The sequence below is a fragment of the Ambystoma mexicanum genome, chromosome 7p (genome assembly GCF_040938575.1).
Source record: "Ambystoma mexicanum isolate Mex_15411 chromosome 7p, UKY_AmexF1_1, whole genome shotgun sequence".
NCBI lineage: Eukaryota > Metazoa > Chordata > Amphibia > Caudata > Ambystomatidae > Ambystoma > Ambystoma mexicanum.
Genome location: NC_090939.1, coordinates 60043882 through 60070430, shown reverse-complemented (window position 1 = coordinate 60070430; position 26549 = coordinate 60043882). Strand labels below are relative to the sequence as shown.

Here is a 26549-nt window from a genome sequence, read left to right as displayed (position 1 = left end):
ATAAAACAGTGGTGTGATTGTTTGTGAGATGTGTGGTGACTGCCCTTTAATAGACCTGCAATAACGTGAGCACATGAAGGTCTCTTCCACTTGCTGCTAGCTAACGCTCCCATCCAATGTGACCACAGCACAATCTCTGCCTCTTCTTACTCGTTGATCCTTAAACTCACCCACACAAAGAATCGCCTATCACTTTGGTGGACTTCTTGCTCCTGGTTTTAGTTGGTGGGCTTTTGTCCTGATCTGAGAAACTTTGGGAAATATGGGGGCACAACCTACCCAGGCAGTGAGTGAAGAGGAGAAGGATGATTTCTAAGATATGTATGTTGGGGATATTTTTGTTGAAACCCTTCGGTGAGGGCTTTGAAACCTTCCAACATAAAGGTACACCAGGGTTTCTCGTCAAAATGAAAGGCCAATCTTTAATGGTAGTAACTATGTCTGAGAAGTCGGGCTTTCCTCGGGGAAGGCTGGTAGTGAAGTACAGTTATTCCCAATAGTCACCCCCCAATTACATTGCAGTGCAATGTGTTTCTTTTTATATCACCCTAGGTTAACACATGGAGTATTGTTTTAGGAAATGGGCTGGGACTGTCTGGTCCAAATCTGCATACTGGTGCCTGAATGTCTGTTGTGCATGCTTGCATGAGACCCACAGTGGTCCTTGATTGGCCCACTGCTGGTGTGCATGAGCGGGGCAGAGCTTGTGTAGGCGCCCTCCGCGTCTTTAGACGTGCAAAAGAATAAATGAGACACTCCCCAGACGGGGAATAAGGCTAAGAGGACAGGTTGCGAGAGTTCAAAAAATAGTTTATGTAATTGGCATCCAAAGAATTCTGCTGCCCGAGAGCACTCCAACAAATATCTGTTATCACATTATAAAGGCACAACTCATCATAGATGACGCAATTAGTATAGGGTGTCGAGGCAGTGCAGGATTGGTCAGTCAGTATAGGCACATATAGCAATGACGTCACGGTTCCATCTGGTTTGGTTGCTCCTTTGCCGGAGGGACTTCACTTGATCCTGTTGTCAGTGTCCAGGAGGAGTGAAGGTCGGGTTGCTGTGAGGTGAGGTGAGGTGAGGTGGGGTGATCGCTAACTAAGCTAACATAATACTTCTCTATGAAGCATGCACTAAATAATTACTTTGCCATTTGTTTGAACAAATTGCAAACCTATAAACTTCTTGCATATATTTACATCGTCAATAACAGTGGCTTATATAGATCACCAGAACAGGACTGCAAGACTTGTCCTTGGCCTCAAGTCCTCCGATTGTATCTCTCCAGCTCTAAAATCTCTCCATTGGCTCCCAGTGGATGCAAGGATTAAATTTAAAACCCTCTGCATTGTCCACAAGGCTTTCTGGGGCCTGGGTCCAAAATCCCTTCAGCTATCCCTCTGCAAATACCTCCCCTCTCGAGCCCTTCGCCCCTCTACCTCTAACTCCCTCGGGGTCCATCGTTTTTCAAAGAAACAAGCTGGAGGGAGATCCCTGTCTTCGGCTGGGGTCTCCATCTGGAACAGCCTCCCTGCCACTCTAAAACTTGGAGAATCATCTCCGGTTCTGGAAGCACATCAAGTCATTCCTCTTTATCTGCCTTTGCTCCCCCTCTGCCCCTCTGCCCTGCTGATCTGCTCTCTTGGCACTGTGCACCTGGCCACCCTCTGTCCCCCGGGCCCAGGTACCTGCTCACCCTGCCACCCTTCTGCACTGCCTCCCGGCCACCCCTCGCACTGGGGACCATATCTGTACCCATACAGTCCCCCACCCCTCCCATTTTCTTCTTTTATGCACTTGACTTACCCAGCTCTGCTGCCGTAAACGCAGCAATTGCCACTTGCTGACTGCACTACTCCTGTTTATTGTTCCATTATCTATGTATTTGTATTTATGACTATTTATCTGTTTCTCCACTGCCCTGCACTTTCCACTCTTCCCCCTTCCATGCACTGTTCCCTTTTCCCTTTCCCATGCACTTGCACGTTCTCAATGTCACTGGGCCTAGTAAGATCGTTGTTTTGTTCTCCCCTGTTCCCCTCCCCTCCCTTGTCGCGCTTTGAAACACTTGTGTACGAGCGCGATACAAATAAAATATCATATCAGGTTAAAGGGCTTTGACCATCATGATAGCATTGATTGAAGCTAGGGTCTGGACTCGTAAAGAATCTGAGGCACGTTGGCATTTGTTAGTATTGGGAGGCGATGTATTGTGACAGGGGTCTAATGTTAGTCGGGGCGCTACTTGGCAGGCATCATGGTGGGGTCCCATATTTGGTACATCAAGAGAATATCTTGCAGAGACAGGAATACACTGGCAGTAATGCTCCAAGGGCGAGGGGGCATGGACAGATTTGTGGAGATGGATGCTTGGCTCAAGCCGGTTCACACGCAGGGCAGTGATCTCAGAGGAAGAGTGAGTTGTTGCATTTGTTTTTTATTGCAATTCCCTCGGCTTCAGTGTGAGAATGGAGCCGTGGAGTTTTCCAGACAGTCGGAGAAAAGGTGGGGGCCATGTGTGCTGTGTGCGCGGCGCTGCAAAGGGGAGAGAAGCCTTTTCGTATTATCGCAGTGAGGCCTAGTTAACAAGATGGCGTCAAGGGGGCACAAAGATGGATGCCTTGTGTCCTGCGCAATGGTCCCATCTACGCAAGTGCCAACCAATGCTGACATTGTATAAGGGCAACAGGGGCACCCCCACCATTGAAGGCACATGGTCCAATTATGTACTAGGGAGGGGAAAGGAGGAACGGGGGGGGGGGGGCTACTGGCCCCTCACTCTCACATACCAGACATAGTAGGGCTGAGTCCTACAGCCATGCCCCAGAGATCCTGGAAGAAATATTGCAAGGAGCCAAGTATCCTGATTTGCTGAAGACGAGTGAAGAAACTGTGCACCCGCCCGAAGGCGGCGTGGCAACCAACTAATTCTGCTATCCTGTAAGAGCCCTGTCTGGCAAGAGATCAGAAGTCCTTTGGAGCTTCGACCCGGAGAGTGGAGGGAACATCCATTGCAGAGGTCTGCTTGGTGTCCTGCGAACCAGAGCCTTTAGAAGTGCCCCGGAGCCAATCTGTGGCTGACCAGCCCGAGGTTTGGGCTACCCCGTGCTGCAGATGTTGATGTTCCGCTTTGGAGCTTGTAACTTTGCGGACCTACCTCTTGTGCTACTGAACTCGAGCAACCCAGCCAATTTTCATGGTGCCAGCATTGAGGGATCCCGAGATGGGAGGCTAAGTCAGACTGCAACAAGTGTATCCTCCTGTATCGGCGGCCATGGTCCAAAGCAGATTTCCTGCATCCAGTCCTGTGGTAAGAGGGGCCCTGCATAAAGTTTTTCTGCATGCTCCATCCTAAAGACCGTGCACCAGCAAGTCTCCAACCGGAAAAGTACTTGAACCTGCAATCCTTGAGCATCGAGGACCAGAGTTGACGGCGGGAAACGTGACCTTGGACCCTCTTCTGGTGACCTGCCAAGCCCTATTCGGAATTCGGGCGGTGAGTTGGTGGTACTTACTTGACCCTTATACTCCCTGTTTAAAAGTTGTAACTTTTAGAAAGTTTTAGAACTGTTTGGCTTTGCCATTGCTTGCTCTTACACGTAAAGTCTGGAGCAGTTTTTTGACTGCCACAGAGTATCCTCTAACTCTTCCGAGGATTCCTACCTTCATTTGTTTCCCGCTTCACAAATTATTTGAACTTTGCTGAATTTATAGGCAGATGGCCCCATTGACCATAGGGCTGGAGTTTTGAAGTTAGGGGTTTGTAAGTATGACTAACCTTCGCTTTCTTAGTGAAATTATTGCACTGTCTATGTGGCTGTATATATGTGTTTTTATATTGGTTTGTGTGATGGTTACTACCTGCTTAGTCATTTTTAGTTGTGTTTAACCATATAATATATAACTAATTGTCTAAGGGTTATTCTTGTTTGCTTACCTCTTGGACTCATTGTAGACCCTTTACCAAGCTCGCCCTTCCTGAGACCTAGCGTTGACCACTCTTCGTGCTACCTTGAACTGGTTTGGCTGTAGCGCCCAGAGTTGTCCCTGTCCCAATCATAGGGTGGTCTCCTATACATCTGTCCACCCGGTCAGAGTATAGAAAATCAGTCCTAACGCAACAGACACCAGTGGGGAGAATTACACCTAAAAAGGAAATTCTACTTAACAATAATAGCAATCCACTCCACATCCATACCTATGTCAGTGACTGACTAATAGCGGGACAATTATGTTACACTTTTTTTTTTCTTTTTTTTTTTTTTCTTCACCTTTCTATGGCACAGGGCTGCAGGTGTATTTTGGGAGTTTTACAAAAGGTGCTGTCTGTGACAGAACTTGGAAAAGCCCACCTTGGGTGACAAGGTTACACCTCTTAGTTTAGGCCTGTACTACCCAAATGTTTGTTAGCTATGGCTGAGCAGTCGGGCTTAGTCGAAGGAGGGAGAAGGGCTATAGTGAGGCACACCATACCTGGAGCATACACTTTGTTCAAGGAAACACTGACGCACTAGCAGTTATGTAAAAATTGTGATTTTATATACACTAGAACTTTAGCAGTTAATATCAACACAGTATTTTCACAGTATTGAAAAAAGGGGGCACATATGTTGGTTTACATTTTGTGTTGGTTTACATTTTGATTTAAACTACTGATATCAACATAGCAAACATTGGATCAACTCTTGCAACTTTGGTTAACCCCTGCTTAACCAATCTTTAGTCCAACCATATACTAGGTGAGGCATACAGTGTCAAGGGGGGTCATTGGTAGTACAGTGCCCAAGGGCTGAGGACGAAAGAGGCAGCTGAGCAGAAGACAGAGCAGTGTCTATGAATATTTAGTCAGGCTTGCAGGTGAGTCCCAGTTTATCAAGTTAAGGCCCAATGGGTCGGTCGCCCCAACAGTACTTGGGGTGCAAGTAACTGCTTAATTGCAGCCCACCCGGAACACAAGAACAATGCAGTGAGACCAAGGTAAGTACCTAGACTCGGAGCAGTACCTTTTTCAATGAAGAACTTCAGCAGGTGGGTCCCCAAGGTGAGACAACAGTTGTCCCTGGTTCGGATTTTTTGGCTTTTCTGGCTGGCTGAAGAATAAACATTGGAGGGATCAGACAGATGCACTCTAGCAGTGGGACGCCCAGCAGTGGATCTTCGTGGCACTGGTGCATTGGATCCCTTCACAGGCTTCGGATCAGCGACTGTTGTCGTGCGTTCAACTTCTCTTTGGATCTCGATCCACGACTCAGCTGAGGGAACGTCTGGGAGCGGGAATGGGTCTCTGTAAACCAATCAGAATGCCCACAAGGTTTCCATGGAAACCGTGCTTCACAAGACATTGCACCACAAAATGCACAGGGTATTGGGAGTTTGCAGCCCGGAAGGTCACAGCTCTTTGTGGGATGATGCAGAATGCAGGTAGATTTGAGACAGGTTATGCCCACCAATCCATGGGTGGAAGTCTTCAAGAGAATTTCCCTGTCACTCGGAATTGGGGGTTGGGGTCTGCAGCGGTCACTCAACAGCTCTGGGAGTTGCTTGGAAGTTGCTGGGACGTCCTAAGAATTCCCCTTCAGATCTTTAGTCCAGTGGTCTACTGAGGTTCAGTATCAAAGATAAAAAGATAGCTGGGCCCACCAATCGCCAGATGTGCCTCTCTTGCAAATCTGGGGGGTGGCTATCCAAAGGAGACAACTATCCTCCCAGTTCAAAATGGTTCCAGGCATTCCGAGTACCTTGGCAGGCTTTCTAAGGGAAACTCGCCAAAGACGAGACCCATCAAGACCTCGCCCACCCACCCACCCCGGCAGGTACAAGGCTCAAGTTGGAACAAGTCATCATGAACCGGGCTTAAAACGGTACAGCCACCATTTTAGGCAAATGGGTGACCCTTTTGGTCCCTACTGCAGCTACGAAGACCGCCTGCTTTAGAAGCACACAAGGTCAAGCAAAAAGTACACTGCCACCAGCCTGTCAGATAACTTGTAACAGTAACTAAAAGTTACTGAAACAGTGAGACACGGTTTCCCCTCAGCACTCCACTGAAAGTGGGGTGTGCCGATCTCACCAAATAAAATACAGGAGGGACAAAGTTTGTCCTACTGCCCTGGCAACCGGTGTTAAAACAATTCAGACAAAAAGGAAAGCTCAAGAAGCTTCCAGCAACACTGCACAGAAAGTACAGTGTGCTCCAATAATAGAATGTAGATGCCAGAAATCATGGAGGAAAGCAGAACTCCATTACAAAGTACCCAAAATGGGTAAAAAGGGTTCCTTAGGTTAAAGTAAAAGAATGAGTGTGGAAAAAAGGTTCCCACTCCCTCGCGAGAATTGGATAAAGTCTAGCAAAAAGTGCTAGGGGTCTCAGAGTAGATTTTCTTCTTGAGCAAAATCCTCTCCAACACTAACTGGGATTAGTAGGATAGGCTTCAACTCCCAGGTCAGTTGTCCACATGTGGGGGCTCTGCTATATGCTGAACATATGCACAATGAAAAACATGCAGTCTCGTGCAAAGCACGTGCACATTTGTCCGGTATGTCCTATGCACAGAGTGCACATCCACTTGTCTGGCTATATTTGAGAATGTTCAGATGTATGATATGCAAAGGCCATTTAACTGACTAACTATGCAGTAAAACAATGTCTTGGTGTGGTGCTTCTGATTGGTGAGGTTAGAATTTCATAGCAATGATGCATCTTCCTGTCTCGACCCCAGAACATTTCGCTTTACTGGCGGGTTATTTTTCCATATACTTCAGTGAGTGGGAACCAGTTTCCACACTGGAGGAGTTCTTTTTTTTTTTTTTTTTTTCCTTTTGGTTTTTTAAAAAAACTTTTTATGGGTGTCCTGTTTAAGACTTTCCATATTATCTTTTTAATTGTATCCTCTTTGGCAATTTTTGGCACATACTGCCTATAGTTGCTGGGTTGCCCTTGGGGCTTCCCCTTTGAACTTCCTCTTGCTAACCTTGTGAGAACTTTAGTTCCCAAGGGTATTTTGGTAAGGAGCTAGTGCCTTCCCTCGCCCCCAAGCTCTCTAGAATTAGAGTAGACTTCTTTTGTCTTCTTCCAGGCACTACAAGGGAACAGGAGGCAGGAGAGGCACTGGGGAGGCTTTTTCATGCAAATATAATCATGTACACAGACATGGGCAGGCACTGGGAAAAGTTAGTTATTTTTTTAAATATAAAGCACTATTAGCTGAATACGTTTTTAAGGACGGATCCTAGGCAAATTTAACATCTTAAATGCGATGGAGTCAAGTTTCTTCCCAGAAGGAATGTGGCCTGCACTAAACCAGGATCCCAGGACTCATGCAGTGTTGTCACTAAGGCTTGCAGAGAAGCACGAAGTAACTCAGCAGCTGTTTTCTGTCTGTCAAAAGCCCATGCAGGCTAAGAATAAGGGATTTAAATGCCCGAGGCACCCAATATACAGAATTATAGGCAATACGTTTTAAAGGGGATTATCGGACCAGATAAAAATAGAAGTAGAATGAGTGGAATATCAATGAAAATTAGTTGGAGAAATGTTTAGTTTTTCCTGAGGCTAGGTCACAAGGTTTGTAAGAGGTATGCAGGGTTGCAGTGTGTTTCTATATAAGGTACCAATATATAAACGAGCATGTCCTAACGGAAAACGCTAACAATGAAGACTTTGGAGCATCCCTTGTATGGAAGCAGGATGGTTTGGGATGATGCCATGCCCATATCCAGTGATGGCACTATAGCAAGCCAAGAGTATATAAACCCCTGCCTGGCACCAATGTGGCAAGATGAAGGAATGGAGGGGGGACAGAAGACCGTTCAGGGAGCAGATATCTTTGCTACCCATCCTCATTTCTGTAAGAATAAACTTGTTATCCTTGCAAGATGGACTCTTGGCCTTACTTCCCCATAGAGGGTAATTTACTTTGGTGTGAGCGTGATTAGGGCCACCCCTATCAGTGGGGCCACCCTTACAGGTAGAAAGGATCCTTGGATCCCTTTTACATGTTAGGTGAGACCAGCACCCCCACCTTAAGTGGAATGCTGGGGTTGTGGGGGGGATACTGGGTATCCACTTTCTCAAAATCTAGCAGTTCTGTTACAAGAACAAACTTGCCTTTAATGGCTGATGGCAGTGAACCTCTTAACTAATTCAGTGCACCTTTAACGTGGGCTCTTTCCACAGCACCGGTAAATGCACCCATGGGTTCTCATTTTACCAAAATGGCCCTGTCTTCTTTTTTTCGTCCTTTCAGTGTTCCTTGTCCTTTCTTGTTCCTTCCCTTGACATCCAGGGCTGGAAAATCTGTTGTGTTAACTTTATCTTTGGGCGGAATCCTTTGGATTCACCGACCAAGCGCCAGATTGTCTGTGAAGGAAAGAAGTGAGGGAGGAGTTTAAACCTCTGCAGCCCTTTGTCTGCGAGAATACAGTTGTCTCGGGAGGATAGTTTGGTGGCAAAGTGCTTGCCTTGGAAAGGAGATGATGCGGAGCAACACGGGTTCGATCCCCGGGTCCGCGCTTAGAAACATCTGGGTATTAAGCGTGTTATAAATAACCTATCCTATCAAACTGGGAGGCTGGCTGTCCTGAAATAACTGCTGTGGCATGGCTGTTTGGCTGGGTTCCTCCATAAAAGTCTGATCCTCGAAGCTAAAGAGGTAGTCGACCACTGAACCAAAATAAAAGAGGATGATTAAGAAAACGCGGCTGAGACGATTTCCAGCGCCCGGAGAGCCTGCTATGTAACCGACACCTGCTGTTACCCTTCCTTTCAATCGACCTGGGTACTCCGGAAACGACTAATTCGACCCAGAGCCTGGTTGAGACCCACTAGACTTGAGAAGACCTGCATTTTCAGCTATGCGACGTTGTACTGCGACCTTGCAGGGCTTCAAATCCCCAATACCCTGGGACCTCGAGCCATTGTGCAGTGCAGTCTCTTCAGAATCTTGCTGAAACTTAGTGGTCTTTATTCATGTCTCTGGAGGTCCAGCAGGATACCCACAAAGTCTCCTCACCAGAGTGCTGGACCTTGCAAACGAGGAGAGTACGACCAGCGATATTCTGTCTTCTGTGCTCCTGAAAAGGCACCAAATTCAGATCCACGCCCAGCCGCAACAAAACCCTTGCCTAAAGTCTTCTGTGTCACTCCCTGCTGAAAAAGCCCATTCAGGGTCCTGTATTCTGTCCTCCTGACAAGGAATGCAGTGCTTGGGTTTTTGGCTGCAGATTCTGAAGTCGCCCTGCTGCAAAATCTTCTGTGCTGAGGTACTGTGCTGGCTTGGGTATTTACTTGTCCTTGTGATTCCTGTGCAGTTTTGGGGTGTTTTCTGTAAATGGGAGGTCTCTCGTCCAGTTCACCAAGGCCCTTGCAGGAATCCTCGTAGGTTGTCTTCTCTGAAGTCCCTGGACCCTCAACTAACTCAAGTAAAATACGTACTTGTTTGAACAGTCTTACTCTGGAACTCTGAACTTTTCCTGCAACTTTCTCACCCTGCTCACAGCTGGCTCCTAGATCTTTTGCCTCCGAGAGATCTCGTGTACTAGAATTGGGAAGGGCTCGACACTTTAAGGTGTCTGCCTTGAAAAGAAAACCAATTGTTGAAAAGTTAGTTGGTAACTGTAGCTCTGAGAGTTTATAGTTGCTAAATGTTTTTACTGACATTAGATGTTCTGCCGTTCTGATATATAGGATTCACTTAACTTGAATAAGCTGTGTGCCTTCTTAAATAAGTATTCACAAAGTCCTACTTTCCTTAGAAACTGTCTCGCCATTCTAACAAAGTCGATATAACATTAACTTACTCACCTGGGAATTGCGTTCCCATCTTCCCAAAAGTAATGCTGTTGATTTCACTTTATTATTCCTGTTAGGATAATTGTATGAGTATCCCCAATAGGGTCTTGCTTCCCCTGACTTGCTGATAGCCTGTCCAGAATAAATCTGCCTAGGTCATACTTACCCTTTAGGTTGCTGGTAGCTCCTTACAAAAGTATATAGGTTTTACTTTCCTTGCATAGCTGTGTTCCTTCCAAAAATAACAAGTTATTGCTTCCCCTAGTCTGTGAACTGAAAAGCAACCAATTGAATATTACACCAAAAGGGTGTTCCTAACCTGGTATAAACTGTTATCCAAAACTTTGTTAAAGGTTGATACTGTTCCTAAAACATGTGTTGCACTCTTCAGATCAGAAAAGTGTGTGTGTGTGTGTGTGTGTATAATTTATTTTTTTATATTTTTGAATTTTATTCAGACGAGCCTGAATTTTATCAAAATGTTGAATCCAGTTGGAGTTTTAGACTTCTCCATTCCTCCCCAGTCCTCAATCGAGTTCATCTGTCACATTACAGCACGCCCCCTGGTCTCTGTTCACCCTCACCCGTTTGTGGGTCTACATTCAGCTGGGGAATCAGTGCGATCGATGCCTGGTTGATCTGCCTGAATGCTAGTTCTGTTAGTTTAACCATGGCCACCGTCCATCTGGTAGTTTCACCTGAGATTAATCTATTCCACAGGTCGGCTTCTTGTAGCATCCAGGGATTAGTTATTAGCGGTAGGAGATATGTGCTTCTATTTTGTTTGGTTTTTGGGCAGTTTATCACAAGATGTTGCAAAGTTTCTGTCACTTCAGCCGTCTTGCATAGGCAACAACCGTTTTCGCTCTTCATTCTCCGAATGGTTTTGATTTCCTGTGTTAGGAGGAGGTTGAGTCTGGCTTTCATGAAGAGGATTCTTTCTTTTTTCTGGAAATTTGACACACAGGTTTTGAGGTCTTTTCGGCATGTTGAAGGTCGGAGGGAGAGGAGTTAAGAGTTTGTTCCCTGCTGCTTTCTCTATCGTGTGGATCCAGTCCATCTCCTCCATTTTTTTTTTTTTGTTCGATTATGTCGAGGATTTTCTTTTAGTTCCTTTTCAGTGCAGGCTATTTCGGTTAGTTTCTCTTTTCTTCTTTCTACCCATTTTTTTTAGGGCTTCACATTTGCTGATTTCAATCTCTTCCATGATTATGTTGTATGCGAGTAATGAGTCAGCTGTGATGATTTTCCTGTACAGTCTCATGGCACTTTGATCAACCATGGAAGCTAGTGACACTAAGACCAATTCTCGTTTGATGGCCGGCATGGAGGTCGACTTTGGCAAGCCTAAGACTGCTTTCCAACCAAGACCTTCCAGTTTGTTCCAAATCGGCCGAGGGATGTTCAGAGAAGCTTCCATTCCATACACCAGGGCTGGAACAACTTTGGTCTTGTAGAAGTTTATCGCAGGGATTAATGAGAACTTCCCAAACTTGTTGTCCACTGCTCTTGTTTGCAAAGTCAACCGTTTGGCTTTCTCCCACAGCATATCTTATGATGACTTGTCCATTACAGAACTGTCAGTTTGGACTCCAAGGTAATTGATGTTTTTTACTAGTTCTATTTTAGTATTGTCTAGAAACCAGTTCGGGTATTTGGTTCGTTTACTTGGTGCTTTCTCGATTGCCAAAATTTTCATTTTCGTTTTGTTAATCTCCAGATGGTTATGGCCAATGTATTTTGCCAGGTTCGCTAGTTTACGTTGCAGCCCAATTTTCGTCTGATCGATTTAGAATTACATCATCAGCAGCGTACAGGAGTCTTGGGGTGATGGTTTTACCAATTTTCGGCGGGAAGGCCCTAATTTTTGCTTCAGAGTGCTGGTAATCTCCTAAGAATGCAATAAAAAGTGCCGGGGCCAACGGACCCCTTTGTTTGACCCCTCTATTCACCGCGATCTCTTCCGATAGGGTACCTTGATTGTTTAACTTAATTCTTATCTTAGTTTGCGAGTGGAGAGCTATTATTGGATCAAGCACGTTTGAAGGGCAGTTCCAGCCATGTAGTTTCGACCACAGCTTCTTTCGGTCGATCTTGTCGAAGGCTTTCAAGAGATCCACGAACGCCAAATGCACCTTGGGCGCTCCTTCCTTCACTTTAGCTTTCAAGATGCTTATTAGCATGATGTTGATCGTAGTGCTGCCATTTTTCTGAAAGCCCGTTTGCAGGTTGTCTTTTGATGGACCATTTCTTTCCCAGGACCTGAAGTGGGTGAGCAGGTGTGTTGCGTACATTTTGCCTATGATGTCCAATAGCGCTATCGGCCTATAGGTCTGAGGATCATCTCTACTTCCCTTCTTATACACCGGTACGATGACTGCTTTCTGCCATGTTTCTGGGATCAGTTTATTTTTTTTTTTCTTTTTTTGCTGCATTCGGCGAAGATCTTCCCGATCACTTCCAACCATTCTTTGGGAAATTGTTTGAAATCAGCATTCATCAGTCCATCAGGCCCTGGAGCACTAGATGTTTTTGGCTTCCTGATTGTGTTTTATATGTCCTCAGGATTAGATACTCCGTCCCACTCTGTATTGCGATCGCACTCTATTCCTGGTGTGGTTGACATCGGGCCTTCGAATTCTGTCGTTATATAGTTTATCCACATTGTTTCCAACACTGCGTTGGTCTGTCGCACTAGAAATGTTATTCGTGGCTTTTATCAGCGCCCAAAAGTCACTAGATTTCTTTTGTCTATTTTTCATCATCTCTTCCGCATCATTTTGATATAGGGCTGCTCTATGATGTTTCAACCAGCTGTTGTACCTTTTCACTTCTAAATGCCATTTCCCCCAATCTTCTATGGCGTTTGTTTTCTTGGCTATTCTCTTCAATTTCCGCCCCTCTTTTCTTTATTCCACCACTGCTTTATCATACACATGCTTGGAGTGATCAGATTTCATGGTTTTTCCTGACCTTGGTTTTTGATAAGCCAGTAAAAGAGGAAGATAGTTTGGTGTTTCGCTGGTCTTGTTAGGCGAGTTACTATCGACTCTCCCCTCCCTAGCTCTTTTTATTTTCTGGATGTCCACTTCTTTTAACCGTAGCCGTGTTTGTTGGGTATTTAATTCTGGGGCCATATGATAGTTTGGTTTTTCAGGTCTCTTACCCTGCCAAGTACAGGACAGTAGATTGTGGTCACTGTGTGTAGTTCCTTGAACTCTAAAGCTCTCAATATTTGTTATTAGACCTACAGTGATGAAAATGTAGTCAAGAGTTGCTTTAGAGGACATTCGTTCACAGGTCGGGATGTTATTTTGCTCCGGGAATAACACGGCTATGTCTTGAATATTTCTACGTCTAATAACTTTTTTCCAAGCTTTACCTCGGTCCTTGGTTGCTTCCGCTCCACCAGGCCGGTGATCGTCACTCGACTTCGCCTTAGCAGCCTTGTTGTATTTCGCATTGAAGTCACCACAGATGAAAAGTATATTGTCCAGTTGGTTTACCAAGTGATTTCTTGCTAAGCTTCAAGGTACAGCTGCTAGGGTCTACTACCCTTGTATTACTGAAAGTAATCTGAAAGTAACTATTGGGTTGACTTCCCTAGAACTACGGTTAGGTATCCTAAATAAGGTCTTATTCTTTGGTCTGTGTTACTTCAAGTATAGTGGTGTGTTTTTATTAATGTGTTTGACTCTATGGCCAGGACATACCCCAAGACTTAACTTGGCCTACTTGTATTTAAAATAAAACTTCTGGTTGTGTTTCTATTGAATCCTTGGTGTACTAAATATTCTATCTACCTTCCTACAGACCTTGCTCCCTCCTAAGATTAGTTGGCTTATCTGGCTACGCTACCCAGTGGTACTCCAGTGGTACAGCCTTACAGTAAGAGTGTAGTCTTGTACTGCCTCAGTTGAATGGTTTTACTAAGCCCTTAGTGTTTTTCTGAAGTCCAACTAAAAGGCTTCTAAGCACTGTGTATTCAATATACTGTTCTCAGATGAATTGCCACCCACACAGAGCTGTACAAATGTGTATTCTAGAAACCCAATCCCTTTGAGGGGGGCTGTCTATGCACTCGAAGGGGTTTAGTGAAGGAACCCAGACAAGATTTTGTGCATTCGTTTTCAGCAGCAATGCTTCTATTGTGTGCTCTTTCTAGCTTGAAAAACACCCAAATAGCCAGTTTATAATATACATGTGCTGACCTAGCAGCAGCAGCAGCATAGCCCCATGTGGTAGACCATGCACAAGCTGCCTGATCTTAACAATTCAGAGGTTTGCAGCAGGGCATGGTTTCTTGACATCAATTTCTGCTTCTGAGAGATATGTGGAATGAAAGCCTTACCTTACTGGTCTTCAGTTTCTCTGCTCGTTCAATCCGCAGCCTCCCTTTTTTTAATGTTTAGCCAATTTGGAGGCATCAACTCGGAGGGTACTTCACGCTCCCTGCCACCTCTTGTGCTCCATTTGGCATAGATCTCCCCAGAACCATTTCTAATTTCCAGTCTGCTGTAACCTGTTTAACTCTAATTTGTCAGTGGTTGAATTTTTGACTATGGTGGGTTTGTGCTAATGTCTGTCTCTTTTGCAGCCTGCCTGCCTCTCACTGCCTTCAACACGGAGACTTCCTTGTGGAGCTTCAGGCATTGGTCAAGCAGCCAGACCGAGGAGACTACAAGTAGGTGATTGTGTGTGTGTGTGTGGGGGTGGGGGTGGGGGTGTATACTATCGGATGGTTCAATGGCTTAACTCAAAAAGGCACAAATCGCTGTAGTCTCAAATGTGTTGCTGTACATGGAACACTTCAAATGGTGTGTGTGGGGGTTACGGAGAACAAGACACAAACTAGTATGTGATGGACGTCTATACATGTGCAAGGCACACTGTACAGTTTATTTGTATGCACATTCTTATTTCTTTGCTCTTATGCTTAGTTTGTGCTCCATGAGATATTTCTAACCTGTCTACAAAACCTAGATGCACATGAATTCTGGTGAAGTGCTGATGCTGCGTTTCAAACATGTCACTGTGTTCCAAACTCTGCAACTTGTCTGGTAGACCCCACCCTCCTACACCCAGTCGAAAAATGGGCTGCTGAGAGAGCATCATTGCCCAGGCAACCATATGGGCTATTAAGAACAGTACACCAGAACTGGGGTGCTTGGAGGCCTCATTAAGAGTCTTGTGCTGGAGGGTTAAATGGGGAAGGGTTACTTATTGGTTGTAGTGTTGATATCAAAACTTTCATGCAAACGCATAACTGAATTTAAATTTTTTCTCCGTTAACCATAATTCATTATTACGGTGAGGTCGAGACAGCTAAAGATTCTTAATCAGATTTTTTGGACGCCTGAGAAAATGTGGAGAAGGGGGATGTCGGAGAGCTGGGATTGTTGGAGATGTATGCATGTGTCGGTTACGTTGGAGCCTATGTTGTGGGACTGCAGGTTGGTGAGGTTGTTTTGGGGTGGGATTAGTCTGGTGTGTGATGAGGTGGTTGAGGAGTTGCCTGTTCTGGACTTCAAAGTGGTGATATTGGGGGGTGATGAGTCTTTGGATGATCTCACTCAAAATCGGAAGAAGTGGTTATTCCGAGGGGCAATGATTGGTAAGAAAATTGTTTTGCGAAATTGGAGATCTGTATTGACTTTGAATATTGAGACATGGTTGACTGAAATGCGTGACTTGGCAGAAATGGAGAGGATGCTTTACAGAAGAGAAGGGAAAATGGGTTTGTTTTAGAAAATGTGGGGTACATTTCTTAAGTTATACTAGACTTGGTGTAGTAGGTATGTAAGTTGGGGGTGGGTAATTGAGAGATGTTATGGATTCAGATGGGGCTATAATATGATTTATATCTTGGAATGTATATAGTTTTATAAAATGCTTTATTTCAGGAATTTAACTGTTTCGTGGAGAGTATTTTATGTTTGTAACTTGATGATCTGTAAATAAGTTTAATTTTTTTTAAATTATCTATAAATTCATAAACTAATTGGTCTCCATTCACAATTTGCATTCAACAAAAAGCTGTCCGGCTACACAAACTTTATCTCGCAACCTGCTGATCTCCGATATCTTCATGTACTGCAACATTCCTTCTGAAATCCCCTTTGGCAGTAGATTAAAATGAAAGCCCTTAAAGTTTTAGCCTGATATTTGTTCATAACGTTTAGTTTATATGGCTGAACCATACAGTGCTAATGTTTTTAAAAAAAAATATATTCAGTAAATAAATGCTTAGATCAAAGTGAATTAGTTATTACCCTAGACCGACATATGTGCTGTATTATGTATCTCCTTAAATATAAACAGATTTTCTTTTTCATAATCTTAACCAATCTAGTCTATAAAGGTGTCTTGCTCCTTCTTGTAACTGTTAATTTTGATGGATTACGTATCTCGTTTACGTATGGCATGTTGAGGTACGAGTTTTTTTTGTTTTGTTTGTTTTTTTTCTTTCCAGCCTGTAAATCTAGTTTCTAAAAAAATACATAATTGGTAAATAGTTCAACATTGCTGACACAGAAAAGGTCCTGACTGATTCTGATTTAATAGCTTCTACGGGTGAGTCTTGCAAGTAAGTCCACAAACTCATCCCTAGCTAAAGGCAGTTTGGAGAGGGCTTGAAGACTTGGCAAACAGCAAATGAGTTCCTGCAGGTTTCTTCCAGTGTGTAAAGTTAATGAAGCAGCAAGATAGCAGCTAGCAATGGAGACCTATAAACTCACTCGAAGGGGACACCAGCAGCAGCTTGGGTCGAAGGTAAGAGGGAGTTGCCCTGGATACCTGTATGTGCACTCCAACTTCTTGGAATCTGGTAAGCAATACCTTTTTCCCCACAGTACCTTTTTTAATTTAAAGAAATGGTTCTTGTTGGCTCCTCCCTGATGTGGGAGCTCTGGACCCGACCTCCGGATTCCTTGGTCTGGTGACGAAAGGCAGGACAATGGACGGTGTCTCCCAGCAGCAGTCTCGACCTGTAGGACGACTTTTGGCAACTTCTAGGTTCACTCTGCGGTTTTAGAGCCTTTTCTGCAGCACCAACAAAGGACATGGATCGCCCGGTCAATCTTCTTCGCTTCCTGGAGTCCCACACTGTGGTGAGGGGTCTGGATGAGTTGGATCGGATCTATGGAGTGTCCTTACGGGCTCAGCACAGATTTGGGCGGATTTGGCCTGTCCACAACGCTGCACTCGAAATGGGCAGTAGGCCTCCTGGTATTGGGGTTCTGCAGCTCTGGAAGCTTCTAGGATCTTGAGAGATGGCTTGTTTCAAAGGTCGCCTTGGGACTTGTTGTTCCCACCAGCCAAAGGGAAGGATTTGTCCTCCTTGGAGCTCCTCCGTCGCATAGAAAACAGGGTCAGGACAGCAGTGGTTGCTTCAGTCTTGCGAAGGGTCGGCGGTCATCTCTGGTCATCTTCGGTTTCCAGTGGTCTACTTGCATTACACCCCAGAAGCCTCACCTTTTTCTACAGTTACGGCACTCTCCTCTGCAATCATTCTCCGCATTTTACAGAAAGGGGCCTTTGGCTGTCCAATCAGGACAGCCAGACCCCCCCTGTGGGAGCTGGTCCTATTCAGGCCCTCTGGCAGACAAAGGTCAAGGGGGGGGTGGAAGACTCCTCCCCGACTTCTTGCTGCCCTGACACACTGGAGCCTAGGCAGCGATACCTACTGGTTACTGCCACAGGCGAAACGCACAGACCTCCCCTCCCAGAATGGTAGAAGGACTAACCAAGATCAACCACCCTAGTAATGGGGGAGGGGGAGAGAAACGGAGGCCCAAAGTTGGTACTTGGGTGCCCATATTGTGCACTAACTAGCTTGCGGTATACTAGCTTGCGGTATACAAAATAAACACAATAGGTGGTAAACCATGTCCACTGCCACCAGCCATTACTAGGTGATTGTCTTTGTGACTAAAAAGTCACAGGAGCAGAGAGAAGGGGGATTCTAAGTATCCCTTTGGCACACCCACTGAAGGTGGTGTGTGCCAATCTCTCAGACTATATCGTTTTGGGTGAGACACAAAGTATCTTTCTATCCTTAAGAACAGTAGTGACTTAAGGATATAGGCAAATAATCTTAAAGGAGGCCCCTAGGGGTCCCCAGCAACACGCCATAGTACAGGTAGATTTCCAAAGAATAGTTTCAGAAGACAGAGCCCACACGAATGAATGAGTGGAAAAAGGCTCCACTCATTTAGGATTGAAAGAAAAAGGTCCAGAAGTCCAGCAAAAAAAGGGCTGGGTAGGCGGGGGTCTCACTAGGAGAGGGGATGAAGCATAATCTCCCTAACAATAAGCAGGTCCCAATTTCAATTGCTTTCAGTTCTCCATTATAGTCCTTCTGCTATATACTGTCATTTCTTTCTTAACCCTACAAATAGCAGCTTTACTAATCAATGTTGTGTTTTTCCATAGCTCTTCATTTAGGACCTATAAGGAATTTCTTACATGTCTGACCCACATTAGACCCCTGCCACCATCCAAATGCAACATATGGACAAAGGCATCCCGATATTGGAACAATAACGGCATGGACCATAATCTCAGCCAGTATAATACTTTAATTTGGATTTCAATGTTAATTGGACACAAATCAAACTCAATATGCATACTGGCATTTGATGTCTCCTTGTTAAGGACTTGCGGATGGGACCTCACGACATTCGTCAAGATATTTTGGCAGAGAAATGTGGGCCCGTCAAAGACTCCCGACTGCAAGAACGATGACTCGGACATGGGACAAAGTATACTGGGCCTCATTACGACCCAAGCAGTAACCATGGCGCTAGTAGCGCCATGGTTGCCACCGGTATTTTACCAACTCCGCCATGGTGACTGGCGGAATTACCACCCCATTCCAAGGTTGGCGGGGCAGTAATTCGCCCTTCCCCCATTCCCATTTTTGCCCTCATAGGGCTCAATGGGAATGGGGAAGGCGGTAATTACGGTACCGCAAATTGCGGTACCATAATTACCTCGAAGTCCCTCTGCGGGTTCCTTCCTTAACGACTGGTAAAACCAGCCGTTCAGGTCTGGACCCACAAAGGGACCTCGTAATTAGGCGGTAAGGGTTTAACGGCGCCGTTAAACCCTAACCGCCGTAAAGTTTTCAACGGAGTTGGAAGACGATCCCGAAGACTCTTACGAAGAAATCCAGGTACCCCTCTCAAGCACCCTGAGGAGATCCTCTCAACGCCTTAGGGCGGAGAACACGGTTCCTACTCAGCTAGGTCCATTTGGGTCATCCAAGTGGACCACGGAGCAATTCGAGGGGTGTACGGATCGGCTGGAGCAGTTTTTCAGGGCTTCTGATCAACCTGCGCCGAAAAGAGCTCGGGTAGACCCTAACCCTCCAACACCTAGATGTCCAACACCAAGTTATACAGAAGAAGGGGAGTCCTCTTTTCTGGACAACTATGGGGAAGATCAAGGAGCAACGGACAACTGGGAGGACACCCATCAGGACGATCACAACTCTGATATCGTTTGTCTCGACTCTTCCCCATCCACCCCGATTCGACAAGCTTCCCCGGTGGATGATCAAATGGCTTTCATCAATATGTTGAAAAAAGCAGCAGAATTCTTTAAAATTGCCACGCTTGAAGCCTTGCCTGAACAAGATTTCGCGGAGGACATTATTAGTGAAAAGGCTCAGGCAAGCCAGTCTATCCTTCCCTTGAGCTCTGTAAAGAGACGGCTGGCCCCTTCCTTACTCACACCCACTCAGACTAGGGCTGTGAACCCAAGGGTCAAAACTTTTCCGACCCTCCCCCACCGATCCCCTTTATATCAAGGGAAATGCTATCCCAGACTCGCTGGTGGTGACCAACACTCACAAGAGAGCAGGGGTTCCCCTTGCCACAGGAGTCACCCCCGGACAAGGAGTCCAAAAGGTTGTATGCCTTAGGCAAACGGGTTACGTCAGCGGCAGCCTATACTGTCTGGATTGCCAATAACACGACGTTGCTAGCAAGCTACGTCGACGCCCAATGGAACCTACTCCAGGAAGGCCTTCAAGAGGTTCCGGAACCAACCAGAGCCAAGCTTCTCGCCATTTTCTCGGAGGGCAAACTTGCCAATCAGAATGTGGTAAAGAATACCCTGGACACCGCAGAGACAGCAGGCAGGACTCTCGCACAGGGTACTCTTCTAAAGAGGCACGCGTGGCTGCACACGTCAGGCTTCAGGCCTGAGACCCAGGCATCTATTACCAACAAACCCATCGAAGAGGCCAACCTCTTCGGGAAGGTGGTAGACGATGCGTTGGAGACAGCCAAGAAGAAGCACGAGACTATTAAGTCGCTGCATCAAATTTCCCAGAAACCCTCTTCACAAAGGGCAGTAATTCTCGGCGGCCCTTTCGATGACAAGCCTGCGCCGCTCAAAACAATTTCGGCACAGGCAACTTCAACTAGAGTCAACCGGCTGCAAGCCCCACTTACTACCCCCAGAGGGGTCAGAAGCGCGGAAAGAATAGAGGTAGAGGCTCCAATTCCAGAGGAGCGTCAACTTCGGGTCAGAAATGATCACCAAGTCCAGGTCCCCTCCCATGTCTCCCCGGGCGGGGGGGGCGATTAACATCTTTCCTCAAGGCATGGGAGGGGATAACTTCAGACCAGTGGGTCTTAAAGACGGTCGCCCACGGTTACTGCGTGGAATTCGCCCGACCTCCACAGTTCAGACCACCGAACAGCTGCAGATCCTGATCTAAGAGGTGGAAGCGCTGCTGGGAAAGGACGCCATAGAAGCCGTCCCGATTCATCAGGTAAACGAGGGCATCTATTCAGTGTACTTCCTTGTACCCAAAAAGGATCTCACCATGCGTCCTGTTCTAGACCTGCGCCCAGCGAACTAGTTCATAAAGCCCCAGATGTTTTGCATGGTAACACTGCAAGAGGTGATGCCATTGCTAAAACAGGGGGACTTCATGACAACATTGGATATGAAAGATGCATACTTTCATATTTCGATGCTGCCAGCGCGCAGAAAATTCCTAAGGTTCGTGATTCAGGGCAAACCCTACCAGTTCAAGGTACTCCTCTTCGGCATAGCCTCGGCGCCAAGGGTGTTTACCAAGGTCCTGGCAGTGGCAGCGGCACACCTGCGCAGACTTTCAGTTCCAGTTTACCCTTACCTCGATGATTGGCTCATCACAGGGGACTCGTTCGGCGTTTGTTTTTCAAACACCCAAAAAACAGTGGACCTACTGTTCAGCCTGGGATTTTCTATCAACTAAAAGAAATCCAGCTTAGTCCCCAGCCAAATAAAACTGTTCCTGGGGGCTATAATTCGTACGGAAGACGGTGTAGTCTTCCCTTCCAGCGAGAGGGTTCAGAACATGCTCTCTCAGGTTCCTCAGTATGTAGCCAGTCGAGGGGTGACGGTACGCAAAGCTATGCGCTTGCTAGGGATGATGGCATCATGCATATACTTGGTTCCCCACGCGCGGCTGCGCATGCGTCCCATGCAAGAGTGGCTGAACAGCCAGTGGTGTCAGGCCAGCGGACAATGGGAAGATCTGTTAGTTGTCTCGCCAGCCCTCGTTCTCGCTCTCTGCAGTGGTGGTCGAGGGAGAACCTCTTGAAGGGGAAAACCTTCACCACCCCTGCAGTGGAAGCCATTCTCACGACCGACTCATCTCTCACGGGGCGGGGGGCTCACCTGCTTCAACAGACAGGGGACCAGACTCTGTGCGCTAAGGTAGCATCCAACCATATAAACCTACTGGAGCTACTAGCTGTGTTCAAAGCATTGAAAGCCTTTCAGGAGCAACTGCAAGGGAAGACAGTGCTGGTCCTAACCGACAGCCCAACAGCAATGTATTACCTGAACAAACAGGGGGGCACTCGCTCTCCAGGGCTAGCCAAGAACTCAATCTTCTGGCAGACGTACTCAGCAGAGATTTTCCTCTGCCAGAAGAGTACGAATGGCGACTGCACGAAGACCTTGTATCCAACGTCTTCGCAGAATGGGGGTTTCCAGAGATCGACCTGTTTGCTACTCAGGAGAACGCCCAATGCCAAGATTACGCCTCCAGGTACCCCCAGAACCGATCCAAGGGGAACGGTCTCTGGATAACTTGGTCGGGGAAATTTGTCTACGCTTCCCTGTTCCCAACCCCCCTGCCCCCAACACCCCTTCTGAACAAGATACACCAGGAACCAGTCACCATGATTCTGGTGGCTCCCATGTGGGCCCGCCAACCTTGGTTCGCGTACCTGATGGAAATGTCCCTCTCCACCAGTCCAGCTGCCCTGCCCGTACAACATGTTGACTCAGGACACGGGGGAGATTCTGCACCCATGCCCACAAACTCTGAATTTAGCAGCCTTGCTCCTGAGGTCATAGAGTTTGGACATCTGCAACTCCCTCAAAGATGCATGGACATACCGAGGGAGGCAAGAAAACCTAACACATGTTATTGCTATGCCAGCAAATGGAAACGTTTCGTCATCTGTTGCAGTTCCAAAGGCGTCAATCCCACCGATTGCTCGCCTTCACACATTGCGTTATATCTAACCCATCTGTTGGACTCTGGGTTAGTCTTCAATTGCTTAAAGGTTCACCTAGCGGCGTTGTCGGCCTACACCACGTGACAGCAGGTGTCATGGTAAAAAATACCTGTGATTAAAGCCTTTATGGAAGGGGTTAAAAGAATGTATTCCTCCTCCCCCCCCCCCCAAATCACTCACCCAGCCCCTGGGTGGGGATCTAAATGTGGTTTTAACTGGGCTCATGGGACCCCCTTTTGAGCCTATGTATAAAGCTAGTCTGAAAGACCTGACTTACAAGACCGCCTTTCTAGTAGCTATCACTTCTATCAGAAGAGTTGGCGAACTACAGGCCCTCTCGGTTTTGGACCCCTTTGTTACAGTACACAAAGATAAGGTAGTTCTGCGCACACATCCCAGATTTGCGCCGAAATTTATTTCGAAGTTCTATGTGAACCAGTCAATCTAACTACCCACGTTCTTCCAGAGACCTACTAACATGGCCGAAAGAAGCCTTCACACACTAGATGTGGGCAGGGCAGTCATGTTCTACATGGATAGAACTAAACCACTGAGGAAAACTAAACAATTCTTTGTTTCGGTGGCAGCTGGCAGAGAAGGGGACCCTGTCTCTAAATCAGCAATATCAAGGTGGATTGTCACATGCATCACACTATGTTACACTCTTGCAAAGAGAGAACTGCCCTTCAAGCCTAGAGCACATTCTACACGAGGCACTGGGGCATCCATAGCATTCATTGCAAATGTTCCCCTAGAGTCCATTTGCAAAGTGGCAACCTGGAGTTCTGTACACACCTTTACAAAACACTATTGCCTAGACACTCATTCTAGGTCTGATTCTCAGGTGGGACAAGCAGTACTAAGGCATCTTTTTTCTACTGTTCCTTCTCACAACCCACCTCCTACTCCGGGTACTGCTCGCTGGTCTATCCACAGCATGTGATTCTAAGCAGATGAACAAGCATCAGAAGACATGCATTACTTACCGTAATAGCATTTCTGATGATTGTATCTGCTTGGATTCACATGCGCCCACCCTTCCTCCCTGCTCGGGGTGGAAGGAACATAGACTTCTTACTACTTTCTCTCTTCATGTACTCACTCACTATAGCCTTGGGCTCCCTCATGGCAGAAAAAATACAATCGGAGGGACCTCGGTGCTTGAGGGATTTTGGGTACTACACACGTCACGATAGGGATAGTGTTTCAGACACGCCTATGCCGACGTCCCCTTTCGGTCCCCCGAAAGACAAGATGCAATACTCCGCAGTGACCACTGGATGTCGGACTATGCACAACATGGGAATCTAAGCAGATACAACCATCAGAAATGCTTTTACGGTAAGTAATGCATGCCATATGAATCCTGTTAGTAATTGTATTGGCTTCCCAAATTGTGTGGCTCCGCCTGAGACTACCCCTAAATGTTACTAACTACACTTGTTGCAGGAAGACCATTCGCCCCTGCAACATTTTATGTCTGCTCTTAAATTGAGCTTCTTGATTGGCTAAAAGCGTGTCCTCCCAGTCCTGGGATCCTGTCTGTCACAGAGCTGAGTCTACCTTTTCAAGGTGATGGGACCAAACATGGAGGGCTGTGTTCCATTTTGTTACCACTGTCTGATCACCTAAGCCTTAGAGTGCCTGCATGTTGCAGTTTTGTTGGGCAACACTTGTCGTCCTTCCACTCCGTCTCGCTGGGAACAGCTTCTCTTACCACCATGAGTAAATGAGCATTGTCCTGCTCTGCTTGGTCACTTGTGAGAGGACCGCAAAACGAAGCCCTTCTAGCTGCAATTGTGAGACTTTTTTTTCTGAATTCTTGCAGGTGGCTTGCTGCCTCGAACCAGGAATTTTTGAAGCCCCTGTCCTTGGCTCTGAACACAGCTCTGCGAACACCAGCTCTGTGCCTTGTGCTGCAGGGATCATGTCTCCCCTTCCATATATGTGAGGCCTATCCTTCCAACCTGATTCACTTCATTTCCCCCATAGGTTCCCTATGTGTCTTCATGGTTTCTTATGGTTCGTTGCAATAAAGCATGTGCAAGCTTGGTCCATATATATTCTGCATCTTGCGGTTTCACTTTGGCGAAAGAAAAAAGGTTCTCGGCGTCATGTAAATGTATCCGTCCTCTACCTACAGGACTGCTAAGCATGTTTCTAATCTACAAGCAATACAATAGTGCTTATTTGTGTAGCTTCATACATAGATGCATATTTGCTTCATGGCTAAGCCTTGATGTCCCTAATGACATTGATACCTGGCTTTACTGTCCGTCGCCCTGATCCATTGATGAGACCCCTGTCTCCTTGAAACATCAACTGGATATGGTTTAAATAGCTGTCTGAGATAATCTCTCGTTTCTCATCTGTGATACATTGGTGCAGTCCGTGACTGGCCAAAGAGGTGAGTTACACCTTTCATTCTTCATTCTGCAGGTTGCAGTTGCTTATGGGTCATGGGGGGGGCCATTACTGGGAACCTCTCTTCAGCCTGGTTAGACATGGTAAGTTTTTTCAGGAAGTTGTTTTCAACTTTATCCAGGACAGGAGCCTTTGCATGGGCCCATATTTGAGCGCCGTAACAGAGGGCGGGGGGGCATAACCGCCTGCTTCTTATACACACTTATTGATGGCGCAATTGTTCTTCTGCCATGCCTATTAAAGAATTACCTGACTCACCCCACTGTATTTTTCCAGGTTTGCACAAGCCTTCATGATCTGGGAGGACCAGAGCCCGTTTTCATTGAACCTGACCCCCAGGTGGTGGTAGTAGTAGTAAAACGTAACTTGTTGAAGGGTGGGTCCATCTACTTTGGCCAGAAGTCTCCGATGTTTCGCTTATTTTGGTTTGAACACCATGGACTTGGGTTTTCCTATATTTATGGTGAGCAGCAGGTTGCCACCCTTCTTTGCAAACTGCTCCAGTGTTGCCTGAATACCCTGTGGTGATGGTGACAGGAACGCAGCGTTGTCCACAAAGAGGAGTGCTGGGAACATTTCAGAACTCAATTTAGGTGGGTCCCGACTATTTAATTTGCGTTGATAACACGCATACCCTATAGATGGATCCAAGCAGAAACTGAATTTGGGCGTAGGTGTTAATAAACCGGAGTTTGCAACATTGAGCCATCATAGGACCTGACCTAATTTGGTCCATTAAACAAAAAGTTAAGGTTTTTAATTTCTTTCTTAATACAGATAAGGGGTCCACCTGTCTATGGTCCTTAGGCAGGGAGTTCCAAGAATGGGGACCAAAGAAATAGAAACATCTGACGCCCCATGTTGTCATTTTGGTGAAGGGGACAACCAACAGATTTTGTCCATTTGATCGAGGCGGCTAATAACATTGAATTTTGGACACTAAATATGTCGGGCCAGGCCGTGGATGCATCTAAAAACCAGGCACAAGACCATAAATTCGCTGGTGGACTGGCAGTCAGTGGAGATTCTTCCGGTACTAAGACGGATGACCTCCTTGGCAATGTATGAATCAATCTGACCGCAGCATTTTGTGCTACCTGCAGTTTTTGTATTTGGAATTTTTGGACTCCCATAAGCAATGCATTACAGTAATCCAGTTTGGAATTTGTCAATATACCAACCACTGTAGAACTATCTTTCGAAGGGGATTGTGTCCTCCGACGTATTCCTTATCTTGATGATTCACTTCCAGCTTGCTGGCCTCAAATTTTTTTTCAGTAGAGGGCACTGCGCGTCGACGTCCCTCGACAGCCTCTGTATCAGCGCCGACGTCGTCGTGCGTATAAATCTACTCGCGCAGCATCCATTGATCAGCTGTTTTTCCGCGCTTCGTGGGCCTCGGAATCGTGTTGCTCAGTTCGTTAATCCAGTAGATTCTACTTATTCCTCGAGTAGATCTTACTCTTTTCGATGGCTTCCTCATCTGAACCGTCAACCCCACGGTCCGGCTTCAAAAAGTGTCGAGATTGTGGAAAGAAAATATTGTTGACGGATCCTCACAGGATCTGTTTATGGTGCCTGGAATCGGAGCACCATTGTTGAATACGAGAACTGCATGTCCATGCCGGCGAAAGCCTTGAAGGAGCGTAAGGGGAAGCTCGAAAGAGGTAACACTGTTTAAAACTTCTACTCCTTCGAAAGTTTCCTCGGCAGAGTCAAGACATTTGTCTCCTCGCCGTCACAGGAAACTTTCTCGTTCGAGGTCTCGAAGCAGTTCCCATAACTCTTCGAGATCCAAACAT

The 26549-nt window shown here is 46.3% G+C and overlaps 1 protein-coding gene across 3 annotated transcripts in view; it reads left to right on the top strand.

Moving 5' to 3' along the window:
* Positions 1 to 26549, top strand: part of TTF2 (transcription termination factor 2) — a 1006608-nt gene that overhangs the window by 54359 nt on the left and 925700 nt on the right. For all 3 annotated transcript variants that reach the window (XM_069635774.1, XM_069635772.1, XM_069635773.1), the window contains exon 4: positions 14391 to 14477. In XM_069635774.1, the coding sequence (XP_069491875.1) occupies positions 14391 to 14477 (87 nt within the window). The remainder of the gene's footprint in view (positions 1 to 14390; positions 14478 to 26549) is intronic.